Source organism: Polypterus senegalus, chromosome 1, assembly GCF_016835505.1.
Source record: "Polypterus senegalus isolate Bchr_013 chromosome 1, ASM1683550v1, whole genome shotgun sequence".
Classification (NCBI taxonomy): Eukaryota; Metazoa; Chordata; class Cladistia; order Polypteriformes; family Polypteridae; genus Polypterus; species Polypterus senegalus.
The window spans coordinates 20,055,875-20,072,030 of NC_053154.1; the positions used below are offsets into that span (position 1 = coordinate 20,055,875).

The following is a 16,156-nucleotide window of genomic DNA, read 5'->3' on the forward strand; positions in this document are numbered from 1 at the left end:
TGAGGAGTGTGATCCCTCTTTAGTTGGAACACACCCTCCAGTCCCCCTTTTTTAAAGAGGTGGACCACCACCCCAGTCTGCCAAATCAGAGGCACTGTCCCCGATGTCCATGCGATGTTGCAGAGACGTGTCAACCAAGACAGTCCTACAACATCCAAAGCCTTGAGGAACTCTGGGCCTATCTCATCGACCCCGTGGCCCTGCCACCAAGGAGTTTTTTGACCACCTTGGTGACCTCAGTCCCAGAGATGGGAGAGCCCACCTCAGAGTCCCCAGGCTCTGCTTCCTCATTGGAAGGCATGTTAGTGGGATTGAAGAGGTCTTCGAACTCCCCCCACCGACCCACAACGTCTCGATGCCCACGTTAGCATTGAAGTCTCCCAGCAGAATGAGGGAGTCCCCAGAAGGTACGCCCTCCAGAGACTCCAAAAAGGGTGGGTACTCCAAACTGCTGTTCGGCGCATACGTACAAACAGTCAGGACCCTTCGCCATCCCCCCCTACCCCACCCGGAGGCGGAGGGAGGCCACCCTCTTATCCACCGGGGTAAACCCCAATGCACAGGCTCCAAGTCGAGATTGGTTCAAGTCCAAGCTGTGCATCGAGGTAACTAAATATGCTACTTAATTACTTTTTATTACATGTAATTAGTTATATAAAGTGTGTTACTTTTGCATTACTTTTTCTTCTTTTGTATGAAAAACTGCCCAGCACTTAAGTTCTAAACCCATGAACTTTCAATAAACTCTCCATAATCACAGCCAAATCCGATAGTTTACTATAAACTGCATTGGTCCAGATCTGCAGAGACATGCTCCTCAGGTAGCTAAGGCATGGCTGGGGGTATGAGAATACCCTGGGAAGTTTGGTTATAAAATGCAAATTCCCCCCCTCATACAGCAAGCAGTGTAAGGGGGCACACAATCACAGTGCTAGAGAGCCCTGCTTTTAAATGTCCAGGCTGCTAAAGCCCATGGGCTACTCTCCTTACCACTCAGTGCTGCTATGACTAGCTCCTTGTTACCTAAAAAGGGCAAATTTAAATTCACTTCTCGGCACATGCAAGGTAATGTGTATACTTAAACTTTTGTTCCATTCTTTTTCAAATCCAGCTGTGGTTGCAAGTACTACATGGCAAAATATGTCCAGATACTGTGACATTCTGCTGCTCACACCTGCTGAGTTTCAACGTACAAGATGTACTGAATTCTTCCTAACTGTGCACCGGTATGGATGCGCCACCATGTATCCAAAGTAGTTATTTCGAGGAGATGCTGGTTACATGGGTTCCAGAATGATGAACGGAGGGCTGAATGAGACTAAACAGGCAAAAATATCAGAAATGTGTCAGTTCATCATGTATGTCACCCCACTTACAAGAATATTATACTTGCCCTCCCTTTGCTGCTTTTGATTATTGGGTCCGGCATGCCATCTTCACCTTTTTTTCCTTTTAAAGCCAATAATAGCTGGCACAACTATCAGTAGTCCATCAGTAGTTCACTTCCTCTGCTGTGAAACTATTATGAGACATTGACCTACTGACAAGGAGAATATCAACACACCGATCAAGGGGTCTGTCACAAGTATCCGTGTGTTTGGTTGCTGACCTTGTACAAGCTTCACACAGTAAAGTATGAAGGAGGCTTTAATCTGACAGCAGCAGTCAACGGCTTTGCAAATTCAGGCAGTCAGTCATTGTCCAACCCGCTATATACTAACACAGGGTCACGGGGGGACTTGCTCCCCTACCAGTGACCGGAACAGTCTGGTTTTACACCTAAGAAGTCTACCATTGACCGCATCCTGGCACTGAGGGTTCTCATCGAGCGCAAACGCGAATATCGGCAGAGTTTCTTTGCAGCCTTTGTCGATTTTCGTAAGGTGTTTGACTTAGTTGATCAAGCTGCCCTTTGGGACATCATGTAGGTTTGCGGGATCCCCTTGAGGTTGCTGGATATCATGGCCGGCCTGTACACTGGTACTGTTAGTGCTGTGCAGAGTGGAGGCAGAACCTCTGTGTATTTCCCAGTTGGTTCTGTGGTTCGTCAGCGGTGTGTTCTGCTCTTACTCTGTTAAATGCTTGTATGGACTGGGTATTGGGCAAGGTCGTGGGATCCAGCGGCTGTGGGGCATCTGTTGGTGAAGAAAGATTCATGGGTCTTGACTTTGCTGACGATGCTGTGATCTTCACAGAGTCAATGGAGGCTGTGATCGGGCGCATGAGAGACTGAGTGAGGAGTCTGAGTGTTTGGGCTTGCAAGTGTCCTGATAAAAACCAACATCAAGGCCTTTAATGACCTCTTAGGCACAGCCATCAGCAGTGAATCTGTCTGTGGAGAGAGTGTCAATATTGTCGAGAGGTTTACTTACCTTGGCAGTGGCATTCATGCCTCTGGTGACTCTTCCTATGAAGTCAGTAGACAGATTGGAAGAGCATGGGGGGGGCTCATGAGGTTGCTGGAAAGGGGTGTGTGGCACTCTCAATATCTGTGCAGAAAGAGTCTTTAGAGTCTGTTTTGTTGTATGGACGCTATCCAATGACCTGAGACAAAGAGTGGACTCCTTTGGTACTGTGTCTCTCCGGAAAATCCATGGGTACCGTTGGTTTGACTTTGTGTCGAAAGAGCAGTTGCTCATGGAGTCCCAAATGGAGGCACATTACCTGCATTGTGAGGGATCGTCAGTTACGGCACTACTGCCATGTGGCGTGTTTCCCCGAGGGTGATCCAGCTTGTAAGATCCTCATTGTTGGGGACTCGAGTGGCTGGACAAGGCCAAGGGGTTGCCCACGTAACACCTGGATGTGGCAGATAGAGGGTCATTTCTGGAGGGTGGGACTGGACTCTGTGACTGCCTGGGGGGTTGCCAACTGGGATTCCGAGTTGTTTCGTTGTGTAGTGGGTGCAGTAGTGCACTGTACCAGTGCGTTCTCCCTAACTTGACTTGACTTGTAATGCAGTAATACTTTTTAATTACACTCATTACTATAAAAAGTATCTGTAATGTGTGTTATTTTTATGTGTTACTCCCAATACTGCTTGCAAATATGTTGCGAACAATACCCTTGTATTTGCTCCCTGCAGTAAATTCATTGTTAACCTCCTTGCGTTTACCCTAGGAAAAACTAGCCAAAACTGTGCTCATGAGGCTAATGTCTTGCTTGTCTTTACAGTCGACCCCAGTTATTTTGTCTTTTTGTTCTGCCGCTTCTGTTGCACCACGCTAAAGTTTCACGCTACTCAACTCGTTGGATATATCATGATGGTTCGGTTTTACAGTGCAGTATCATGCATTAGTTTTTGCTTTTCATGGTAATGTCTGATGAACAGTTCACCGGAGATATTGCGGCCGTTTGGTCATACAATGCTGTATCATGCATTACACTTTCTGTGTTAAATTCTGATGACCAGTTTGCAGTTGTCATCAGTATTACTCAATTCAAGTAATGGTTCAGTTTGTTTTTAGTTGGAGGCTCTACCACACTGATGAATATTGAGTTACTTAGAGTGGAAAAACGCATAAAAATATTAATGATTTTTTGCAACATGACTTTATTGCATCCACTAGATGGCAGCATTATTTGTGCTTAAAAATGTAAAGTGGATCATTACCCGTTAACTTGAGTATGACTCGTGGTTTACCTTCATTGCATAGAATTCTGAGCCTGAATTTTTTTTTTTTTTTTTTAACCAGCTAATGATGCAAATATTACAAATCTAACTGATTTGCTTCACTGACAAACCAAACTTTAAAAACATGTTGTTTCCAAAACAGCTTTAAAGAATTGGTTTAATTAGAAATATCTGGAATAGTCTCGGAATTCACTAATTCAACAGTATATATTGTGAAATGTTTGAGATCCTCCTCAACTGTTCTGAACTCTGAAACGTGATCTGTAACAAGAGTAAGGGAGCAGGTTGAGGAGACCCTGGACAGGAGGAGATATGCTCTAGAGAGGAGAGGAATGAAAGTCAATAGGACCAAGACAGCATACGTGTGTGAATGAGAGGGAGGTCAGTGGAATGGTGAGGATGCTGCGAGTAGAGCTGGCGAAGGTGGATGAGTTTAAATACTTGGGTTCAACAGTACAGAGGAATGGAGTGTGTAAGAGAGTGCAGGCAGGGTAGAAAAGAGTGTCAGGAGTGATTTGTAACAGATGGGTACCAGCAACAGTGAAAGGGAAGGTCTATAATATGTTGGTAAGGCCAGCTGTGTTGTTTGGGTTTGAAATGGTGGCACTAAAAGATGGGAGACAGAACTGGAGATGACAGAGTTAAAGATATTAAGATTTGCATTGAGTGTGACGAGGGAGGACAGGATTAGAAATGAGTGTATTAGAGGATCAGCTCAGGTTGGATGGTTTGGAGACAAAGCCAGGGAGGTGAGATTGCGTAGGTTTGGACATGTGCAGAGGAGAGATGCTGGGTATATTGGGAAAATGATAGAGCTGCCAGATGAGGAAAAAAGTAAGGCCAAAGAGGGGGTTTATGGATATGGTAAGAGAGGACATGCAGGTGGTGCGTGTGACAGAGTAAGATGCAGAGGACAGGAAGATATGGAAACAGATGACCTGGGGCCTCATGCATAAAGCTGTGCATAGAATTCACACTATAACATGATGTAAGCACAAAAGCCGAAATGTGCTTACGCACAGAAAAATCTAGATGCAGGAATCTGTGCGTACTCCAACTTCCACGTTCTTCTGCTCCATAAATCCCGGTCAGCGTGAAAAGTAACGCTCGTGCACGCGCCTTCTGTCCTGCCCCAACTCCTCCCAGAATCTTTGAATATGCAAATCAATATAAATTGCCCTTAAGCTCAGCCTTCTGTAAAAGGACAATTGGAAAAGCACGGGGGAAAATATAAGAATTTCAGCGAATACCGAGTGGAGGCAAAGGAAAAACATACTATTTGTTGATTTAAACAGTGGTATAATCAACAAAAGGAAGTTGATCGAGTGACACAGTGTGTCGGAGAAACTCGAAAGCTCGAGTTCACAAAGTTGCACAGTGCCAAAATAAAAAAGTTGCCATGAAAAAGCGAGTTGTAGCCCACCGTCTGAGCTTATTAGGGTACAAATAAAAAAATAGGCACACAATGGGGTAAAAAAAGCACAAAATGTCATTTTTAATCTCGAAATTTCCACTTTAATCACGTAGTTTATTTTGTCATTAAAGTAGAACATCATAAACTTCATCTTAAAATCATTTAATTTACTAGTTTCTCAAATCCCATCGTAACTAAAGTAGCATGTTAAATGCTTTGTTTTGTATTTGATCTTCAATGTGCTCTGTGTGTGAATCACTACGTGCTTCTGTTCTTTCTCTTTCTCCGACAAGACGCAAAATCCATTACATTCGTGATATTGCGGCTCTTTGAATAATTAAAATACTGAGATGTATGCGTGGTATCATTTTCGTGATGATAGGAGTTAAAGCACGTTATTAAGAACATTTTGGCGCAGTGATTGTTCATGTCTCGCACAAGATGCTGCTGCGCCATGTGCGACCTTCGATAAAATAATTTATTGTAGCAATCCTGTCTCTTTCAAATGTACTAACCTTCAATTCCTGTCCTTACTTTTCTTTCCACAAATACCCAATCGCCGTCAGTTCTGTAATAAACGTTAAGCCATCTGTAAGCTTACAACGACGATTCTTCAAAACTTTTAAGGAACATTGAAATATCTTCGTAGTACGTGTTTAATTATTCTATTCATCTATCCTTCCAGTGTTGCGCCAGCCTCAGCAAATATACAGTGTAAGGCATTAACAATACATGAACTTGCTAGTGCTGCGGCACCGTGTCCTCACATGTTTAATTATTAACAATACAGATTATTTAAATGAAGTTAAAGTTTTATCTGTATAATGAAATGCAGCAAAATATGTTGATTATATCTTACAAATGATATCGTCATCATATGTAAATCCGTGCTTTATAAAGTGGTGCAGGTTGTGCAATATTACAACTGTAGTGCAAGTTTACAGTGGGGTAATTGTACTTTCAAACAGTTCTACAAGGAGCAATTGATTGAGTGCGTTTATAGTTCTTGGGGTGAAACTGTTTCTGAACTGCGAGGTCCATACAGGAAAGGCTTTGAAACATTTTGCCGTGGCTGAGGCAGTGGGGGCTTGATGCTGTATACCGATAGTTCTCTTTTTGATCAGTTGCTGCTGTGATTTCCCCTCTCAGATACAGTGATATAAATACTCCGAGTGGTGCAGTGAGATTAAAATGGAAAAAGATGATCTGCTGTGGCAACCCTTAAATGGAGCAGGCTGAAAGAAGAAAAAGAAGAAGATGGTGCAGTTAGAGTAACAACGCTAAAGCAGTTATGGTATTTGGAATACTATGGCTGTTCCCTGGACCATTATATTGTTACGAGTTAATTACAATCGGATGCATTGCACTAATCAACAATATGCGGTTAGTTTCTGTGTATTTATAAAGCCGCGTCAGGAAAATAAAGAGTAACCACACAGGAACAGTAGCACTGCTTTGACGCTGGGGGCCGCCAGTCTGCAAAACCGAACAGAGTACTTGCATACTATGAGGTACTGTGGAAAAGTGTGTGGCTTTACGCCAAGTGTAGGTTTTATACATCGCGATTTGAACGTGGAAACGTTCTTACGCAACATTTCTGTGCGTACGCACCGTTTATGCATGAGGCCCCAGCTGTGACGATCATAACGCAAGCAGCCAAAAGCTGATTATTTTTGTCTTATTTTTTTGTCTTTTTTTAGTTTACAAAATACAAAAAACAGTTTCATAATAAGTTTTTTTTATTCTATAAATTCCGTATTTAATAGCATTGTATAAATGAAATGTCATGGTTGTTTTTGTGCACTATGTTAGGTCCTGAAGAAAACCTATGCTTTAAACACCTGAAGCAGAAGAAGGGTCACTATTATACAACCAAAATATGTTGACTTGTTGTGGTGCAGGCAGTTTTTGAAGGAATTGCTTCTGAACATGCACTTTCTAATTAGAACAATGAACAGTAATTACGTTAGGTATCTGTAATATAAAGGCTTCCCTTGCAATGAGCTACTGCTTGGAATATAATTCTGCCCTTTTTTCTTTTCTTGTGGCATATTAATCGATGTAGATTCACTGTATTTGGTACTTTAGTAAATAAACAAGTTACACTTTTCTAAATGTTACATTTGAATTTGTTTTTATACATTTTTTTTTTAATTATAGTTCATTTTTTTGCGATTGGTTAAAGTAGTACCTAGAAAAGATTCTTTATTGAATTATTATTTAAGAAAATACAATCTAGTATTCCAGTAGATATTTGATTTATTAAGTTGGATGTTAATTATCCATGGATTGTTTCAGCCTTGTACCCTATGATTGCAGGGATATGCTCCAGTGCCCGTGGCCCTGCTTTGGATAAGTGGGAAAGAGAAAAAGAAGGAAGGATGGATGGATGGATGTTAGGGTTTTATGTGCTCATTCATATGTGTAGAATTGCTATAGGTTGAGACAGCTGTAACCCGAGACAAGCCTATGTGTTTATGTATGTATATAATGCGAGTAGCATAGCAACAGGATTTTTACTTTGTTTCTGCTGGAAAGTTTCAGAAATAATGAATAGTAGGGAAAAATGCACATACTGAGCTTCAGACACTGGACTGCGGAGATAAAGTGGTATTATAAGAGCATAAAATTGTAATGTAGAAATGTTGCCATATTAAAATTCCTTGCTGAGGTTGGTTTTCTTTTTTTAATCTACAGTGTTTTGTCTGCTGCAGAGATCACCTTCTGTGACCTGAACAAGTTGGGGTCATTAGCTTTCTTAGCCTTCCACTAAAGAAAGGGATTTTTTTTTTTATCCTTGGCATTACGCATCCCTGCAAAGTATTCAGTGACTTCAGTCATCAACTGTCCATTATCCTTGTGCTGTCAGAGCTAGGACTGCAATAAGAGTGGGAGATGGCACTGGTTTAGTAACTTAAACTGTTGAGCTACTTCTTGATAGGTAGGCAGTGTGCTGTAGTGCTTGGGTCTTTGGACCGTAGCTGCTCAAACTTTGAGGTTGTGGGTTCAAATCCTGCTATTGACACTGTGTGACCATGGACAAGTCATTTCCCCTGCCTGTGCTGCAATTGGTAAAACAGAATAAATATAATCAATTATATCTCAAAAGTTACAAGTCAAATTAGGTAAATGTGTCATTCAAGCAATAATAAAATAAAAATTTGATTCCCACTTGGAATGCTAGTGTTGTCAGTCTGGGTTGCATATGAAAAACTTTTTTTTTTTTTTTGAGAATTGGGATCTTCAGTTTCCTGCACCTTGATGATTAAAAATATAACATGTTATTTTATGTAATATGTAGATTTCTTCTGTTCCTTCTGGCATAGAAAACAAGAAGTTATGTAAAGCTTTAAACTGTGCAAAAGTCTAGGAATGCCACCCAGGTTCAAATTATTATGTACAGTGAAATTATAACCTGTTTTGTCACTCACACACTAATGACACTAGTACAGTACCAGCAGAGGGCCAATCCCTCCCAAACCTCTAAATTCTTTTATGTTTACAACTGTATTTTGTAATTTTTCCTCTCTGCGCCTGATGAACTAGGCCTGCAACATGGATTCGTTTTTAAAGGTTTCAGGAACACAAAGGAGCTAAGATTGCCTCTATAAATTCCTGTAAAATTTAAAGTATATGTTTTTGAAATATTGCATTCACCGTGATTAGGAAAACTCTCTTTTTCACTTATCTTCTTATAGGGAGACTTAGGTAGAATGTTAGCTACTGATTCATTATATACTGTACTTCTGCTCCTGTGCTCTTTTAGACATGTTGTTTCCGGTACTCAGTTGTGCATACATCCCCCTAACAAATTGCGTAAATGCTGTGCTAGGCTTATGAATCAACAAGTATTTGTTGGCCCTGGTTTGAGTACAGTTATATTGTTGTAGGTACATGGTAATTGTTCTTGAAAATTCCACTGGTTTAGGACTATCTTTTTGCCACTTGTATTTGATTGAACTATTAACAATACTAGCCTACCATTTTTAGCCTTCTTCATCCTCTATCATGGATCTAATGTGCTTTCTATCAAGGGGCTCACACAGCTGTGCTGCATGAATTTGGTTTTGCAAATTTTGTAGTCAACTGTGTCATTAGAAGCTGTTATTTTAAAGTGCTTGTATACTCCTTGCCAACTTGGCTAATTTGGCTAGCTTCCTTCTCTGTTGTTCATTCATGTATACAGTATTTTAGTTCTCTCATTAAAGTAATGTAGGTGTTCGTCTAACATATTTAGCTAGCTAACACAATAATAAAATATGTTGTGAACTTCTTTTCAGTAATATTGATAACAATTGATTAGTTATTAATGTGATTAGATAATTGACAACTCTGAATTTGACACTGTGTGTGTGTGTGTAGGGCTGTGTTTGACTGTATCCTGTAACACAGTGCAAACGCGATAGGCATTCACAGATCTGAGCAAGCAGGTTAGAAATTTAATGGATTGATTTTTTTTTTTTTTCCTTCTTTTTATTCTTAAACACATTGTTTTTAACTCATGTATGTAGTTTATTTTGTACCAAATTGTAATGAGAACATTTTTCAAAGAAAATGATGGCTGTTTAACCCTCTATCTGTAGTTGGTGAACCACTTTCTGATAATATTAGCAACGGTATTTTGATAAAAAAAAAAAAAAAATTAATAATTTACATATATATCAAAATTCTAACCTTCAATGATCTGTGTTTTATGTTTCTGCTTTTGTGATGTGTTCATGTCATTCTTATTTTTTTCCATGAAATAGATATCCAATATACCAGCTTGGAAATCCCCAGCTGCGAATATTTAGAACCAATTTCTTCATGTCCTTAGTAAGACCTAGAAAGGAGCAGCCACCAGATACTGTGCAGTTTAGAATCCCACTGGAGTAAGTAATATTTTAACAACATAATTATTTTTTGCAGCTTGTGTTTTCTTGAACATATATGCCTACTTCTGATGTACATTTGCTAGTTTATTGCCATGTGTACAGACTGCCGTGAAATACTTGTGTGTGCCTTGCAGATCAGTTACACAGACTGGTGACAGTAGTATTATACTAACAAATGAAGCTAAATACAATCCAAAATATATTAAAAATAACATCAAGCAATAGATTTATAAGAGATACACATCAGCTGTACTCATGCATTTGTCAATATTAGCAGCTGTTTTGAATGGATTTGTGACCTGAAGGTAAAAGTTGTCCCTGAATCAAATGGTCCTGTACATTTTACTAGAATGAAGAAGGAAAGATTGTGACTCTGCAGGGTAACTATGGTCTTTAATAATACAAAGGCATTATCATGGACAGAACAGAGCTGTCATAGTTAAATATCTATGCTGACCTCACCACCGTGGTCCAGAGCTGATCAGGAACTGTATCATTATACTATGTAGGCAGTATGGAAATACTCCATTTGCTAAACATAGTTGGAGTCATCTGAGGTTTTCTTAAGCAAGGCACATCTTTTCACAATGCAAAGTAAGCATGGGTTTTGCCTCGTGGTTCATGAACTGTATGTCCCACTCCTTTGTTTTACTAAAATTAAGGGAGAGATTATTGTCCTGAGGGAGAGATTATTGTCCTGGCACTGTATTAGAAAGAAAATTTCTCTTTAGTAAGCTGTATCATAACTGTTTGTGATCAGGCATATATTTGGTGGTATCATTAGTGAATATAATCATAGAGTTGGAGTGCTGTCTGGCCACATTCATAAGTGAACAAAGAGTATAACAAGAGCCTCTGTACACTACCCTCTAGAATACCTGTGTTGAGGGTCACAACGAAGGAAGTGATGCTGCCTACCCACACACGCTAGTGTGTACTATTCCTAGCCATGGTGTGGAAATTCTTTGTGATTTGAAAACTGTAGAAGGTGAAGTGCTGCTTAAATTAAATAGGCTGAAACAAAATAAATTAATTAACAAGATCTGGTAATAATTATCGTATAGTGGTTAAGAATGTTAGTGAACGCATAATTTTAACCCCTTGATATGTGTGTGTGTTGGGTTTTTTTTTTTTTTGGGTGAAAGTCTATGCACACTGGGGGAATTCCTAGGGACTGAAAGCTAATAAAATATCCTATTCTATAAAAAGGGTGATTGGGCTGTAACTATAGACCAGTCAGCTTAACTTAAATTACATAGATCACTAGTACATTAATGGAGGCAATGAATGTCAAGAATAACTTTATTAGCATCTGGTTAACATGAGTGCAAATGGAGGGGATTGCATTACACTAATATACTGGAATTCAATGAGGAAGCAACAATAGCATTTGATCAGTGAAGCAGTGAAGTGCACCTACTCTTTACCTTCATTTTCAGAAGGCATTGGATAAGGTACTATAGGGACTACTAATCCAACTAAAAGAAGTGGGAATTCAGGGCAAGGAGTTTAGATGGTTGCAAAACTGGCTCAAATACAGTAAGCAAAGGGTTCCTGTGTAATAAACCTTATCAGAATTAGGTGATGTTAAAAGCGGTGTCCTTCAGGGGTCAATAATAGTACAGCTGCTCTTTATAACAAGTGTGAACAATCTGCATAAGAATATAAACAACAGGCTGGTCAAGTTTTCAGATGATACTACATTAGGAGGAATGGCACATAACTTAGAATCGATTCAATCAATATTGAGTCAACTGAGTAACATAAAGGCTTGGTCAGATTTGTGGCACCTGACATTTAATAAATGTAAGGTATTACATGAAGTAAAGTGTGAATGCACAATGTGAGGTTTGAAACGTGAACGTGTACCTCATGAGAAGAACTTGAATGTCACAGCAGACTTGTCCTTATGTCAAGTGCGCTTATGCTCAAGCTATGCAATAGACAACTGAGGCCTCATCAGGTGTACTATGTAGAGTTTTGGTCACCATGTAAACAAAAATAACAGCAGTGCTAGAGATATTCCAAAAAAAAGAGACTGGGTTGATACTGGGACTGAGAGAGATGTGTTATGGATAGAGGTTGAACAAGTTAAACATTTTCAGTTTAAGCAAACAGAGATCCAAAGGCAACATGATTGAACTCTTTAAAAATTAATAAAGGGAGTTAGTGAAGTGGATCCCCAATGTTATTTTACAATTAAGTCTTCATCAGGACGACAGGAGAATAGTTGGAAACTCATTTAGGGTAAATTTCTAAGAGGTATTAGAAGTTTCACTCCAAATAGCCATAGGTACTTAGGATTAATGTCCAGGTAGTGTGGTTGCAAGTATGACTTTAGGAAGTCATCAGGTTGACTCAATGTTATTTTGGAGAATCTAGGAGAGTAAGATTGAGTTTATTAAGCTGAGTGGTTTGTTCCCATCTGGGTGCTAGTCTATATGCAGTACTCTGGCATTTCAGTTTTTTGTTATGGTGGTGTGTCAGTGTAGTATGAAGGTTATTATGTATGACATCCTGTATGGAACGGTTATGATGATAAGCAATCCTGTTGTGGTACAGACTTTCTGGAATATTATGTTTAATGTTTTTTTTTTTTTTTCATGTTTCAAACCAAGAAATGTCAGCATTCTGTATGTTGTTTTACATTTTTCGTCATTTAACTAAGTGGAAGTTCATCTGTAAGACCCTTTTAGCTGTTTGGCATGGCTTTCTCCAACAAATATGCTATGAATCAGAGTCTTTTCTAAAAGCAGCTTGGTTTGTGTGGAACACTGCGGTAATACTGCAGAGTTGTCATCTCTTTTCAGCGTTCAATTAATTCACTACTGTCTGTGGTTATTTCCACATACTGATTTTTTTTTTTTAGTAAAAGAGCCAAGGATATGTCATTTTCAGACTTAAAGTGGGTTTTTTGTTGTTCTTTTTGATTTTTCTACCACTCCTATAGTTTTCCTGGAGCACCCACATAATAATTTGTAAAATTGAAATCTTCAATGATATTACACTATAATTCTGCAGTATCCTTGACGGTATTGGTAAGAGATATAGTTTTTAGTTATTTATTTTTATCATTGGTAACATAGACATTAATCTCAGAATTAGTACATAGTGTTATTGGTGTATTGCTGTATTGAAGTATGTCTGTAATTGTTCATAACAACTAAAATATTGTTTTATGACTAAAATATGCCAAATTGTTGTAATATTTAGCTATGTTGTGAATGAACATTTTTTGATTTTCTACGTTTATTCTGAGTCTCTATCCGTGTTCCCATGGTGGCAGAATGACAAGGCTAACAAAACTGTTAACTTTGTTAATCTTTTATTCAGAATGCAAGTTTAACTAAACAAGCTTAAACAGACTGAAATTTTTTTTATCTGAATAGGAAACCATGATTTATGTTATACTGTTCAGTAATGTGTCAAAAAATATGATTAAAAGTTCTGTGACTGTTTTTGTTGTGTTATTCAACAGTAGTTCGTGATTTTAATGTTTAACTGACTTGTTCCATAAAGCAATCTCTACATTTGAAACAGTTTGTCGTTAATGACGTGGTATTCCAATCTTATGCCAAATCACCAGCATATTTTTGTTGCACCCAAGGGGCAAGCACATGTTAAATATGCTATCCTAAATAGTCCTGTGTAATTAAAAGTAGCACATAATTTATATTTTTAGATAAGAATGTTTTGATTTACCAGTTGCAATTAAGAAGCATACCATCCAAAATACAGTATGTTCCTTGAATTGTCTTGAGTTTTTTTTTTTTTTTTTTTAAACTACCTGTCATTCCTAAGTGGAGGATGTATTGCTTCTGTTGTCCAGCAGGTGGCATTCAAATTCCTTCTGAAATGTTTGTCTCAGGTTTCTATAACGGAATGTACTTTTTTCCCTTCTGCTTTAGTTTTTCTCTTCTGTCAACCACTAATAGCACCATAAATGGACACTGGTGAGTAACCTATAGTCCAGGAAGATGTTTGTTTAAAAAGTGATGAGAAACATATCAGAGTTGCCAAATTACTCATCTATATTACTAAATTAAAAACTGAACCTCTTAAGAATAATGTTGGTGAGGAAAGCCCTTTTTACAAATAATTTTTTTTTATTAGTTGTGAAAATGTATTTCTTTGTAGAATGGATATTCACATGCTGTACAGATGTGAAACTAACATACTTTACCTTTTGTTTTATTCACCAGTTACAGGTTGAATAAAATTCTTGCATATAATTAACTAACAGTATTATTTAAAGCCACAGTGTTAATATTACACGTTTCTGAAATGAGAGTATTGTGTTAATGCTTTATCCACTGAGTCACTGTGTTTAAAATTTTAACTTTTTAGCTTTAAAATTCATGTATTGTTCATAAACACCTTACAACAACAAAAAAAATTGTCAACTTGGCAGAAAGATGTCATAAGAAGAGATATATTGAACAGTACCTGAGAAATTATGTCAGCTAATAAAGAGGAAGCTACTAAAGAAGTACATTATACAGAGGGACATGATTTAATATTGTTTTGCATTTTTTACACTTTTTTAAAAATAGTTTTGTTTTTTGTACATATGGGATAATTCATTATTGTTTCCAATATTGCTTGTCATATATTCATTCTTTTTTGGCTGTGCCCTACTAGAATATGTGAGCTTCCTGGCAAGTGGTCTCTATTAAGCAAACTCCTGTCAATCATGAAGAATCCACTGCATCCACTGAACATTGTAATTTCCAGGCAGATGAGTAGCTTCAGTGACAGACTTTTGTCACTGTCTTGCTCCACTGACTTACTGAGGAGATCGTTCCTCCCCCACACTATGCGACTCTTCAATTCCACCCAGGGTAGTAAATGCTAACATTACTCAAAGTTATTGTCTGCTTTTACGTGCATTTTTATTACTATTTAATTTAATATTTTTTTTTTTTTGTATCAGTATACTGCTGCTGGATTATGTGAATTTCCTCTTGGGATTAATAAATTATCTATCCTATCTATCTATCTTGTCAGAAATGGGTCAAGGTATTCCTGTTCCAGACAAGAAATAAGCAGAAGTTTCAAGAGGGACAGATTATGGACTCCCCCCGGGGTTCATCATGGTTAACCCTATCGGGATCACATATACAGGTATTTCCAGACAACCATACATCTAAATCACGTGATGGGTAAGCCTTGGAAGGACCCAGGCATAGCAGATATGGAACATTACGTCTATGGTGAGGGAGGATCCTGAATTCATGAAGGTGGTTGATAAGTACCAGCTTAGCATAGTCGGACTTGCCTCTAAGCACCACACTCCCAAAAGACCTAAACGTCTTTGTCAGTGGTGACCTCTCTCTTACTCTTCGAGAGTTTACCTAGGTAGGTAAGTAGATAAAATGTGCATCAAAGGTAAATCACAATGAAGAACTGCAAAAGAGTAATCAATCTGGAAACAAAACACTATGTGAAGATTAAACAATAGTCAGCTATGTTATTCTAGGTGATGTAAAATTAGCCCATAGTTTCTTTCTCTTTGTCTAACTATGTAGAAGAGCCCTCTTATGCACTTGCTGAAACCTCTTTAGCATGGCCATAAAGCTTCTAGAGCTTTTCCAACAACAGGACCTATGTTCAGGCGTTTTTTTTTTTTTTATTTGTGCAAGGTTTATGTTTTAGGTGCAAGTATGTCTTGAACATACTTTGAAATGTTTTGATGGAGTATTATGCATAATTTGGTTAAGTAATGCATTGCGTAGCTTTTGCTAGAAGTTGCTGTTTGACAAAAGTTACCTCTTGTATGGTCTCTACCAGTAAAAATCAAGCAATTTAATATTTTTTTGTAAAAGTAAAATTCATTTATTAATTCTTTAGATTATGAGTTATTAATGTGGCCATTCACCCCACTGACTTTTCAATCGATGTACATCTAACTAATCTCTTATATATATATTTCTATTCTGGTTCATCCTGCTTCCACTTCAAAACCGGTCCTGCCCACATGCAGCAGACACTTAATTTCTCGATTCCTATTGGTCGTCTTCCATGTCATGCACTATACTGGCCTGCTGAGTGTAATACATCCAACAAGTACTCGAGGTGCTGCCACAACAGTAAAGTAGCTTAAACACCTTTGCTGGACCCACTTGTGTATTTACAACAGCTTCTTGCACAGTAAACATCAGAAGCTAAAAATTATCGTGACCATATTTGAGAATACAACTCTTCTCTAGCGTTTGCTTCCATGGGTGCATGGAT

The 16,156-nt window shown here is 38.4% G+C and overlaps 1 protein-coding gene across 2 annotated transcripts in view; it reads left to right on the forward strand.

Moving 5' to 3' along the window:
- The window catches only part of mrpl23 (mitochondrial ribosomal protein L23), a 117,820-nt gene that overhangs the window by 13,707 nt on the left and 87,957 nt on the right, over positions 1 to 16,156 (forward strand). For both annotated transcript variants that reach the window (XM_039744535.1, XM_039744542.1), the window contains exon 2: positions 9,797 to 9,919. In XM_039744535.1, the coding sequence (XP_039600469.1) occupies positions 9,797 to 9,919 (123 nt within the window). The remainder of the gene's footprint in view (positions 1 to 9,796; positions 9,920 to 16,156) is intronic.